The sequence below is a fragment of the Xenopus laevis genome, chromosome 5L (assembly GCF_017654675.1).
Source record: "Xenopus laevis strain J_2021 chromosome 5L, Xenopus_laevis_v10.1, whole genome shotgun sequence".
Taxonomy (NCBI): Eukaryota; Metazoa; Chordata; class Amphibia; order Anura; family Pipidae; genus Xenopus; species Xenopus laevis.
This window is the reverse complement of record NC_054379.1, coordinates 169914537-169925928: the sequence shown is the minus strand read 5'-3', so window position 1 is coordinate 169925928 and position 11392 is coordinate 169914537. Positions and strand designations below refer to the sequence as shown.

General features: G+C 43.0%; 1 protein-coding gene across 1 annotated transcript; it reads right to left on the bottom strand.

The window, feature by feature from the left end:
* Window positions 1-1734: 1734 nt before the first annotated feature.
* LOC108716069 (oocyte zinc finger protein XlCOF7.1-like) lies at window positions 1735-11368 on the bottom strand. Its single transcript, XM_018262189.2, has 5 exons — window positions 10909-11368; window positions 8214-8355; window positions 7829-8026; window positions 4380-4440; window positions 1735-3193 (listed from the first exon to the last, which is right to left on the bottom strand). Exons 2-5 carry the CDS (start codon window positions 8319-8321, stop codon window positions 2262-2264), a joined length of 1299 nt encoding a protein of 432 aa, XP_018117678.1. The 5' UTR covers window positions 8322-8355; window positions 10909-11368; the 3' UTR covers window positions 1735-2261.
* Between the last annotated feature and the right edge of the window lie 24 nt (window positions 11369-11392).

Sequence of the window (11392 nt, the reverse complement as noted above, 5' to 3'; positions counted from 1 at the left end):
TTCATTTACATAACCTATGTATACAAGAGGCGCTTGATACAGGACTGGGACCCAAAAGATTAGGAATAATTTCATGAATAATCGGCCCAACACTTTGGACTTAAAGGGGCGTTGGTGGGGGGAAATTAAAAAAATACTGTTACCCCCAATCGGAGTGTGTGCTCTATTAGCCCACAGCTTTGGTTGGAGAAAATATTTTCGCTCAACAGATTTTGTTAGAATACTATACTCCATTCACATCTCTTTTCAAAGTGCTTTATTTGGAACATTGTTTATTAATAAACGGAGTGGAGAGAAATTGCTCATTTCTGTTTTTTATACGCTTTTGCTTACAATTTTAAACGCCATGATTTGTCATCCAAATATTTCTTCTTGAATTTTAAGATTTTATATCTGCTTAATATATGCTTTAGAAAGCTGTCTGTATAATAAATGTGTGCTTGAAACCAATAAAAATATTTGAAAAAGAAAGTTTTTTATTAAAAAGTACACTGTTTACATTGAAAATATTCCATTCTACCATTAAAGGGCTTAAACATTTTTGAACCAACACATTTTTTTTAAAGGTGTAATATTGGTGTGTGTACGAGCCTTCTCAGGTCATTGTGTCTGATCAGAAAGAGCCAGCACTACACAATGGAACTGCTTTCAGAAAATCTATTGTTTCTCCTGCTCAATGTAACTGGAGGCGTCATGGTGTATTACTATTGGGTGCTATTCTCATAAGTGTCAGCATCCTGCATGGGACTTTTAGTTCTGCACAATTTAGTATCATCAACAAAAATAGAAACAGTACTTTCAATGCCCACCTCCAGGTCATTAATTGTTCAGTATAAAAATAAAAACTGAGCAAATGGATAGCCCATGCAAAAAAAATAAACAATGTATCTAATATAGTTAGTTAGGCAAAAATGTAATGTATAAAGGCTGGAGTGAGTGGATGTGTAACATAATAGCCAGAACACTACTTCCTGCTTTTCAGCTCTCTTGCTTTCCACTGATTGGTTACCAGGCAGTAACCAATCAGAGACTTGAGGGGAGGGGCACATGGGACATAACTGTTGCTTTTGAATCTGAGCTGAATGCTGAGGATCAATTACAAACTCACTGAACAGTTATGTCCCATGTGGGTCCCCTTATAGTCACTGACTAACTCAGAGTTAGAGAGTGTGTGTGATAGAATATCACCGCCTCTACGATGTGCCTAATTATTACATTATCATTAGCTCCTTTCCCATGATCCCATATTGTTCCTGAGAAAAAAATATTTAAATTGATCCTTTGCAAGAAACATCACTACAATCTATTGCTTATAAAGAAATCTAAATATCGATTACTGTCCTTAACTGATGTTCCTAATACATTCCTACTGTGTCTGTCAGAATCCTCTGTAATAAGAGATACATATATATTCTGTGCAGATGTGTCGCCCATATTTCTACATATTTCAACAGTGAAATCTCCCAGGCAACACCCAAAAAATATATTCTTTGTACAGGTGTGGGATCTGTTATCCAGAAAAGCTCTGAATTACGGGAAGGCCATCTCCCATAGACTCCATTTTATTCAAATAATCCAAATTGTTAAAAATGATTTCCTTTTTCTGTGTAATAATAAAACAGTCGCTTGTACTTGATCCCAACTAAGATATAATTAATCCTTATTGGAGGCAAAACCAGCCTATTGGGTTTATTTCATGTTTATATGATTTTCTAGTAGACTTAAGGTATGAAGATCCAAATTATGGAAAGATCTGTTATCTGTAAAACCCCAGGTCCCGAGCATTCTGGATCCCATACCAGTACCTAGAGCCGTTCTGTTCTGCCAAAGAAAAACTTTCCCAAATACCAAAAACAGCTGCTTTGAATGTGTTAATAATTTGAGGTCTATTTATAAAGGCCTTAATAAAAGAGCCCCCCTTGCCTAAAATGTTGTTTTTTTTAAATAAATACCAACCCATTAGTACCGATCCCCCTTGAAATGCCACAAAATTCAAATTCATGATAAAATGTGCACTTTTTTACCCAACTAACCTAAGTTAAGGGAAAGCTGGTCCATCTGGTAACACAGGGCAGAACATGGAATCTATGTCCCTGGTCGATATCAGATTAGAATGAAGAGGACGTTACACAATGGAGCAGCACATGGACCCACGTACAAAAGAATTTTTCTGTAAAAAGTGAAGAAATCCAATAAGAGTAAAATATCGCAAGCAACTGGGCAGCTCAGCTAAGAGTCCCAGCAGCCGGGGGTAGTTGACATCAGCGCAGAGGAGGTTTATCCACGTGGACTTTAAAGTGTCGTTTAAGGCTGCTCTGTCGCCCAAAGCATTTGCCGCACTGGGAGCAGGAGAAGGGTTTCTCTCCGGTGTGAATGATCACGTGGGTTTTGAGGTGGCTCTGAAGGGAGAAGCATTTGCCGCATTCAGAACAGGAGAAGGGTTTTTCGCCGGTGTGGATGGTGAAATGGGTGATGAGGTGGCTCTGAAGAGCGAAACACTTGCCGCACTGTGAGCACGAGAACGGCTTCTCCCCCGTGTGGGTGATAAAGTGAGTTTTAAGGTTGTTCTGCCGAGAGAAGCTTTTCCCACACAGAGAGCAGGAAAACGGTTTCTCCCCCGTGTGCCGCTTGAAATGTCTGTTCAGCTGACTCAGAAAACCGAAGCACTTGCCGCATTCCGAACAGGAAAATGCTCTCCTTCCTGCGGGAAGGGTTAATTCTCCTCCCCATGAAGCAGCTTCCTCTTTAATTTCATTGGATATCAACCCTGTATTCAGGCTGCAGACCTGAGTCTGAGTGGCTGATCCCTGTGTCTCTTCTGTTTTGGGATCAAAACTGTCTCTCTTGTCCCCTGAAGCTGCTTCCTCGTTGCTACAATCCGATCCGTGATTGGCTGCCAGGCTCTTATGTAGTCTGGGTCCCTTGATATCAGTATAGGGATCGGATCCCTGCATGTGTTCTGTGAAGGAGTGAATGCTGCTGTCTGAGTCGTTGTCTTCTTCCCATGAAGCCGGTTCCCTGTATGTCCCATATGAGACAAATGTGGTCAGTGTTTGGGGATCATTTGGGGAAATGTCAGGGTTTGGGGGGTTTACTGCTCCCCATGAATCTGCTTCTTCTGCCTCAGTCTTGTCTGGTTTATTTTCAGCAAAAGAATCGGTTTCTGATTTAATAGAGAACTTCTCTTCTGGGTCTGATAAAGATACAAACAATATTTGCTATTACTGTACAGTATACAACTTTCTAAAAACAATCAATTAAAAATTCGGTATTGTTTCTTTTGCCTAGAAGATGTATTAGAGGTCACTCTATTAAACTCACCAGACATCATGTCTCTCTACATGCAGAATTTGTGCAAAAGGCAGTTATTTTGTTACATTTTGTTTGTGCGGGAATCAGTTATTTGAGTGAGTTCTAATACATCTGCTAGGAAAGGAGCCCCCCTATAAGATATATTGGATGTAACTGTCAGTGAATATCTGACACCCAACTGCTGCATGAAGAGAGAATGAAGAGAAACAGATGCTGAGAGAGGAATAGTGAAGATAAACTTGATTATTTCAGAAACAATGCAGAATATTTAATTGATTGTATTTAGAAAGTTTCTTATTTCAGTATGATGAAGCTTGTATTATATTTTTATTTTCGCCATAGTTTCCCTTTAATGGTTGAATTGTAAATTCAAATTTTTTTCTTGGTCAAAACTCAAATTGTAATTGGGAATAATCCAAACTCGATTCAAATTTTAATTTGAAAATCGAGATTTATCAAACCTTGACCCTTGGAACAATTTGAATTCGACTATTCAAGTTCATGTAGAAGTCAAAGGCAGAGGTCTAGCGACCCATTTGAAGATGTTAATAGCCTTCCTGATATTCGAGTTTTTTCAGGGGGAAAACTTGATTCGAGTTTAGTTGAATTCGGTTTGAATTCGAGTTTTCAGGTCGGTAAAATTCTTTCGAGTTTTAGATATTGTTTTTTTTTTTTATTAAATAACCTCCCAATCGAATTTCGAGTTTATTCGAATTTATTAGTGTTTATTAGAAAAACATGAATTCGAAATTTGACCTTTAATAAATGGGCGTCCCATTATTTTCAACCCCCCTTCCCTTTCTATGTGAGTAGGTGCAATCCTATTGGTCCCAACAGATACGTTACCTGTCCTATCTGTGTATAAGGGACTTGTTACATATGGGGCTGTATCCCTTATATCCCTTATATCAGACCCCCACCTGTCATATGGAACCTGCTGCCCGCACTCTACCTGCCCCCGTCTCATATGCTGTATTTACAGGGTAATTGGGTTTGTTACTGGGCCGTCCTGGTGCTGTTCCAGTTACACACAGTGCCAAAGTTTTGGGCGTACAAACATTACTTACCCAGTGGGCTGAGCTGCTCCCAATTCTCCTTTATCCCTTCCCTGTAAAGCTCCCCACTCTCCTTTAAAGAGAAAGCAAGAGAAAGAGTCACAATGAGTGAAATACAACGGACGGGAACCTTGGGCCCCTGGAGTGCAAGGCATGAAAAAAACCAACACAAAGTGTATGGAGGCAACGTGCTGCAATGTACTGTACTTTATTTAAAGGGGGGGATATACTGCTGATAAAAGGGCTGGTTATAGTGACACCTGGTGCCTTTGCAGCATTGTCATTTTCTGAGGATGTTTTTTTTTAATTGAATCCTTCGCCTAGTACAAGGATTTATATGTATGTAAGTTAGATGGTATTTGTATATATGGAATGGTTGGACTAAAATAATCAGTGACAACAAAGTGATAAGTGAAGGTTTTTTCAAGGCTACAGAGAGTTTTTGACCTGGGCGTCAGGACCTGGGCGACTGGAGCAAGCGTGAGGCTGAGAAATAGTCCAAAGGCGATTAGGGAGGTTCTATAATCGTGATTCAGTTATTGTATCATTATGAACCTGTCTAGGAGATAGTGTTTTTAGTCACAATCAGTAAGCCAATAAATAGCATCACATTAGTGATGAACAGGCAGCAAGTCAAAAACAGTCAATGAAAAAGGATCTGCCATTTTGGATTTGGTGACCCCGCTGGCTGGACACCATTGAGAGTGCCACCTTCTCTAGAGAATGGAGGAGCTCTAGGTTGTTGAGGAAATCTCTTGTGAAATTCTCATGTAAAACTAGGGAGATCCGAGAGTTTTACCCTTGGGTGCCTTTCAATAAATTAGATACTTCTGGGAAGTCTGAAATCAGTCATTATTTCCACCTCCTATTGTTACAAACCACACACAATGATACATAGAAAACATTAATGATGCTTTGGCAGAAAAGGGGCCAATAAATTTGACATACAATTTATGTGATGGAATCCTGAGGTGGATGCTCTTGAAAATCCACACGGTCACCAACAGAGTATTGGTGGCTGATGGTCCAGACAGACATGGATGATGGTGCCAAGGCTAGGCCAGACAGATGACGACGAAGGTACCAAGAATGGGCCAGACAGATGAGGACAATGGTACCAAGGATGGGCCAGACAGATGAGGACAATGGTACCAAGGATGGGCCAGACAGATGAGGGCGATGGTACCAAGGGTGATATAGTCAAGATGTTTGTTGACAGTGTCTTGAGATCTACTGATCACCAGCTAAAGGTCTACTGGTAGATCCCGATCTACGTTTTTGGGCACCACTGGTCCAGACAGATGAGGATGATGGTACCAAGGCTGGGCCAGAAAGATGTGGATGATTGTACCAAGGCTGGGCCAGACAGGTGAGGATGATGGTACCAAGGCTGGGCCAGAAAGATGTGGATGATTGTACCAAGGCTGGGCCAGACAGGTGAGGATGATGGTACCAGGGATAGGCCAGACAGATGTGGATGATGGTACCAAGTATGGGCCAGAAAGATGTGGATGATTGTACCAAGGCTGGGCCAGACAGATGAGGGTGATGGTACCAAGGCTGGGCCAGACAGATGAGGATGATGGTACCAAAGCTGGGCCAGAAAGTTGAGGACGATGGTACCAAGGATGGGCCAGACAGATGTGGACGGACGAGTCAAGTATCGGCCAGACAGACATGTGGGTAAGAATGGCGTTGGCAGCAAGGACATCAGAGAGGGGAAAACAAGCTGAAGAACACTGAATAGACACAGAGATTTTCCTGTGGAGGCATCAGCATTATTATGATTGTTATGTGCAAATTCTACCTGGGAGGGAAGATTGATAGGTTTTTCCCCCTCACTTGCAAAATGATGGCCAAATGTAGAGATTCGTATGTATTTAAGACCCTCAGTCAAATGTGATTTAAAAAAGTGTGCCTGAATGATAAGTCCCTGGTCCTCTTTTGCAGAGTCATCACCAGCAAAGCTTTGGGATTTTTTTATTTTTCAAGATGTTCTCCCCCCCCCCCCCCTTTAGTGGTCAAAGAGTTCTTCAAGAGAGAAGATGGTAACAATTTTTAAGTGTACTTTTATTTAGGCCTCTTTAGTCAATACTCAGATGAAGACTCCCATTGTTTTTTTTTTTAGCCCACCCTTGAAGTGGAGGAGAAAGGCCGGAAAAGCTCATACTAAAGATTACATTGAATGTAGTCCCAGGAAGGCGGTCAATGGGACAACCTGAGGGGAGCTAAGGAAGCAGAGTTTCAGGAGACTTTATGTTGAAAACATCTGAGGAGTCTTTGTAGGCAGCAGGTTTAGTTTGAAGATCAAAGATTGACAGTTCTGAAGACACTTCTAATGGGGTTATGAAAGCAAAGTCAAGAGATTGTAAATGATAAGAAATTACAGTTTCACTTTATGCAATGCCCCGAACACAAGAGGCAGTTGACCAGTGGTCTCACAAATCATTTTGGAGGATGGAGGTCTATCATCAATAACCATCACACTTAAAGGGATAAACATAGACTTAAGGAAAATGCAATGCTGTTTGGTAAATGAATATGCATAACATTGCCTGTGGGTGCAGAATCGAGAGGCTGCAATAATGCAAGATGTTAGAATTCAGTTGGAGCTCTTCAGGAATCAAGAATCCGTAATGGAGAGGATTCCGTTACACCAAGGTCTCCCCTGTCTCATCCAGGCGTCGGAGCTTCCCTGTATTTATGGGCAGTTCATAGCACAGTTGGCTTTTCCACCACAGTAGAGACACAAACCTGTAGGATGTTTTCCTGCTCTCTAAGGTGTGTCTGCTGACCTGCATTGTTTCCTCAGATGGAGTGAAGATGATGGTGTAGCAGGAGGCGGAATTAAAGGTCTTTGCACCACAGGTCTAATACAGGCTGCAACCGTATATTCCAGTTCTTGCTGGCTTCACGTGCACCAATGTGAATGTCAACCTTGATGAAATGAGCAGTCAAATCCTCCAGTTGATTGGTCGGGCAGATCTCAGAACAGTATCATTTTTAATGATCTCATGGACCTTTCCAGAATTCTACCATAGCGTGACTGTTTCAGCCAGTTTCAGGGGGTGGAGGAATGGAGAGTAGAAGACACATAATAGCACCTTACTCCCCTTTATTCACCCCTTGAATTCACTATCCATCTGCTGATCTTCCTTTATATCACTCTGCCCCAGTTTCCCACTCTCAAGTGTACCCTCTATAATCTCTAAATCCCTAAATGCCGGGGCCCCAGGACTATCACTGACCTTTAGGAACATCATGCCCTGAAGTGCCCACAACCAACAATGATGAACCCACCCCAGCTCTTTGCTGTTACAGGGGATAGAGCAGCACCCACCTCTCCAGTCAACACATCCTCATACTTCATGGCACCCTACTGCAGAGACACACTAGTCACCCTACATTATCATACACTGTTACTAAGCAACAAGGGATTATTGGGGGGCTGCTGTACCCACCTCTCCAGTCAGCAGCTGGATGATGTTGGAGATCAGTTCCAGGATCTTCTTGGCATTTTCCTTCTGTATGACGGAGCCAGGGGGAGGGGGCACCGTTGGGCTGGTCACATGGTGCCTGCAGGCTCCTCCCAACATACAGTCAGTGCAGCTCTGTGGGAGGGGCATGTCATCACCTGACTTCTTTGTAACACTGTAGCCCTGTATATTGGGGAGATGATTAGGGACCCCTCTACTGCTCACCCTCCCCACTCAGCTGTCTCACTGCCCCACTCACATCTCCACTCAGCTGTCTCACTGCCCCACTCACCTCTCCACTCAGCTGTCTCACTGCCCCACTCACCTCTCCACTCAGCTGTCTCACTGCCCCACTCACACTGCCACTCACCTCTCCAGTGAGTATGTAGATAATCTCCAGTGTGAGACTCAGGATTCTGTCACTCAGCTGAGGTTTATCCCTTTTCTCCATCACTGGGTCGGTCGGTTCCGCTGACATTAGGTCCTTTGCAGAAAGACCAGTGAAGCAGCATCTGGAATTCAGCAGAGAGAGCTTTATACATAATATTACATGTAGGAATGTGTAACAGAGAGGGGACACACTGGCTCATCCCTACAGGAGTTAATGTGTGGGGTTGTATTATGTTGTGTGATTAGATTTGCCCCCCAGCACCCCACGACTGCAGGGAAACCAATGACCTTGTAATGGAACCAGAGATAACTGCTAATCACTAGTTATTCCGACTCATGAATGTAATTTGTAATTCATATATATTTCCATGTGACAAAGCTTCTGCTGTGTATTTATTACTGTCAGTTCTCCCCAAATATTACCCCTGGTCTAAGGAAAGAAACCTCCTAATTCTCACTGACTTTATAGTTCTGTGTCACTGGTGATATCTCTGCACTGCTGCCTCTGACTCCTGATACAACTTCCCAATATCCATTCATTCCTCATTCTCACTGGGTTTATAGTTCTGTGTAACTGTCATTGTGTCTGTCCCTTTCTCTTCTCTGCACTGCTGCTTCTGACTCCTGATACAACTTCCCAATATCCATTCATTCCTCATTCTCACTGGGTTTATAGTTCTGTGTAACTGTCATTGTGTCTGTCCCTTTCTCTGCACTGCTGCCTCTGACTCCTGATACAACTTCCCAATATCCATTCATTCCTCATTCTCACTGGGTTTATAGTTCTGTGTAACTGTCATTGTGTCTGTCCCTTTCTCTGCACTGCTGCCTCTGACTCCTGATACAACTTCCCAATATCCATTCATTCCTCATTCTCTGCACTGCTGCTTCTGACTCCTGATACAACTTCCCAATATCCATTCATTCCTCATTCTCACTGGGTTTATAGTTCTGTGTAACTGTCATTGTGTCTGTCCCTTTCTCTGCACTGCTGCTTCTGACTCCTGATACAACTTCCCAATATCCATTCATTCCTCATTCTCACTGGGTTTATAGTTCTGTGTAACTGTCATTGTGTCTGTCCCTTTCTCTGCACTGCTGCTTCTGACTCCTGATACAACTTCCCAATATCCATTCATTCCTCATTCTCACTGGGTTTATAGTTCTGTGTAACTGTCATTGTGTCTGTCCCTTTCTCTTCTCTGCACTGCTGCTTCTGACTCCTGATACAACTTCCCAATATCCATTCATTCCTCATTCTCACTGGGTTTATAGTTCTGTGTAACTGTCATTGTGTCTGTCCCTTTCTCTGCACTGCTGCTTCTGACTCCTGATACAACTTCCCAATATCCATTCATTCCTCATTCTCACTGGGTTTATAGTTCTGTGTAACTGTCATTGTGTCTGTCCCTTTCTCTTCTCTGCACTGCTGCCTCTGACTCCTGATACAACTTCCCAATATCCATTCATTCCTCATTCTCACTGGGTTTATAGTTCTGTGTAACTGTCATTGTGTCTGTCCCTTTCTCTTCTCTGCACTGCTGCTTCTGACTCCTGATACAACTTCCCAATATCCATTCATTCCTCATTCTCACTGGGTTTATAGTTCTGTGTAACTGTCATTGTGTCTGTCCCTTTCTCTTCTCTGCACTGCTGCTTCTGACTCCTGATACAACTTCCCAATATCCATTCATTCCTCATTCTCACTGGGTTTATAGTTCTGTGTAACTGTCATTGTGTCTGTCCCTTTCTCTTCTCTGCACTGCTGCCTCTGACTCCTGATACAACTTCCCAATATCCATTCATTCCTCATTCTCACTGGGTTTATAGTTCTGTGTAACTGTCATTGTGTCTGTCCCTTTCTCTGCACTGCTGCCTCTGACTCCTGATACAACTTCCCAATATCCATTCATTCCTCATTCTCACTGGGTTTATAGTTCTGTGTAACTGTCATTGTGTCTGTCCCTTTCTCTTCTCTGCACTGCTGCCTCTGACTCCTGATACAACTTCCCAATATCCATTCATTCCTCATTCTCACTGGGTTTATAGTTCTGTGTAACTGTCATTGTGTCTGTCCCTTTCTCTGCACTGCTGCTTCTGACTCCTGATACAACTTCCCAATATCCATTCATTCCTCATTCTCACTGGGTTTATAGTTCTGTGTAACTGTCATTGTGTCTGTCCCTTTCTCTGCACTGCTGCTTCTGACTCCTGATACAACTTCCCAATATCCATTCATTCCTCATTCTCACTGGGTTTATAGTTCTGTGTAACTGTCATTGTGTCTGTCCTTTTCTCTTCTCTGCACTGCTGCTTCTGACTCCTGATACAACTTCCCAATATCCATTCATTCCTCATTCTCACTGGGTTTATAGTTCTGTGTAACTGGTGATATCTCTGCACTGCTGCTCCTGACTCCTGACACAATGTAGCAGAAGTGAGAGAGGGACAGACAGACAGTGTGAGTTGTACATGAGGACTGGACATTGGGAGCTGCTCAGAGATACATTTTGTCTCACAGAATGAGTTTTCATACAGTTCCCATGTAAAGACTTCCTACATTCTGAGGCCCCACAAGGTAAAGAGCTGCGGTTCTGTCGGACTCAGTCCGTCCCTAATTATTACAGTGTCTAGCGGTTACACAGCCCCTCCCGTGCCCTGAGATACCGACTGACCTGCAAGCGGAAACTCACTGCTGCGTTCCAAGCCTCTTTCTTGATCAACCAGTTTCTCTGAATGAACCGGAAGTCTCGAATGGGATGGAAAGTCTTTCCTAGAGAGAGGCCTGGAACGCACGTGTTTCCACTGAGCCGCTTGGGACGTTCCGTTAGTGCCGGTGCTGCGGTTGTTTCCCTGTTTTGTTTCAGACTGACGGTTCCTAACGGGACTATTTGTTTATATCAGTGGTGGGAGGGGCTTCCTCTTGTCCCACATGACTCACCTGTGTATCTTTGTACATTATATGGCACGTGACCTGGGTGTCCCTGTAATGAAACAACTGAGCCCTCAGAAGTGTGAGAGACTAATAACTGAGTCTGGGAGAGTCTGGGGCCAAAGCAGAGCTCGTCCAATTTATTGCTTTATTTACCTATACCTCCCAACTGTCCCTTTTTCGGAGGGACTGTCCCTCTTTTGACGGCTCAACCCACAGTCCCTCAT

Bases quoted from the DNA above. Each gene is read 5' to 3' on its own strand.
- LOC108716069 (XM_018262189.2), bottom strand. From the start codon at position 8,321: ATGTCAGCGGAACCGACCGACCCAGTGATGGAGAAAAGGGATAAACCT. The intron at 8,027-8,213 runs GTGAGTGGCAGT...CCCAATATACAG, and splicing joins TCTACATACTCACTGGAGAG to GGCTACAGTGTTACAAAGAA. The intron at 4,441-7,828 runs GTGGGTACAGCA...TTCTCTTTAAAG, and splicing joins TCCAGCTGCTGACTGGAGAG to GAGAGTGGGGAGCTTTACAG.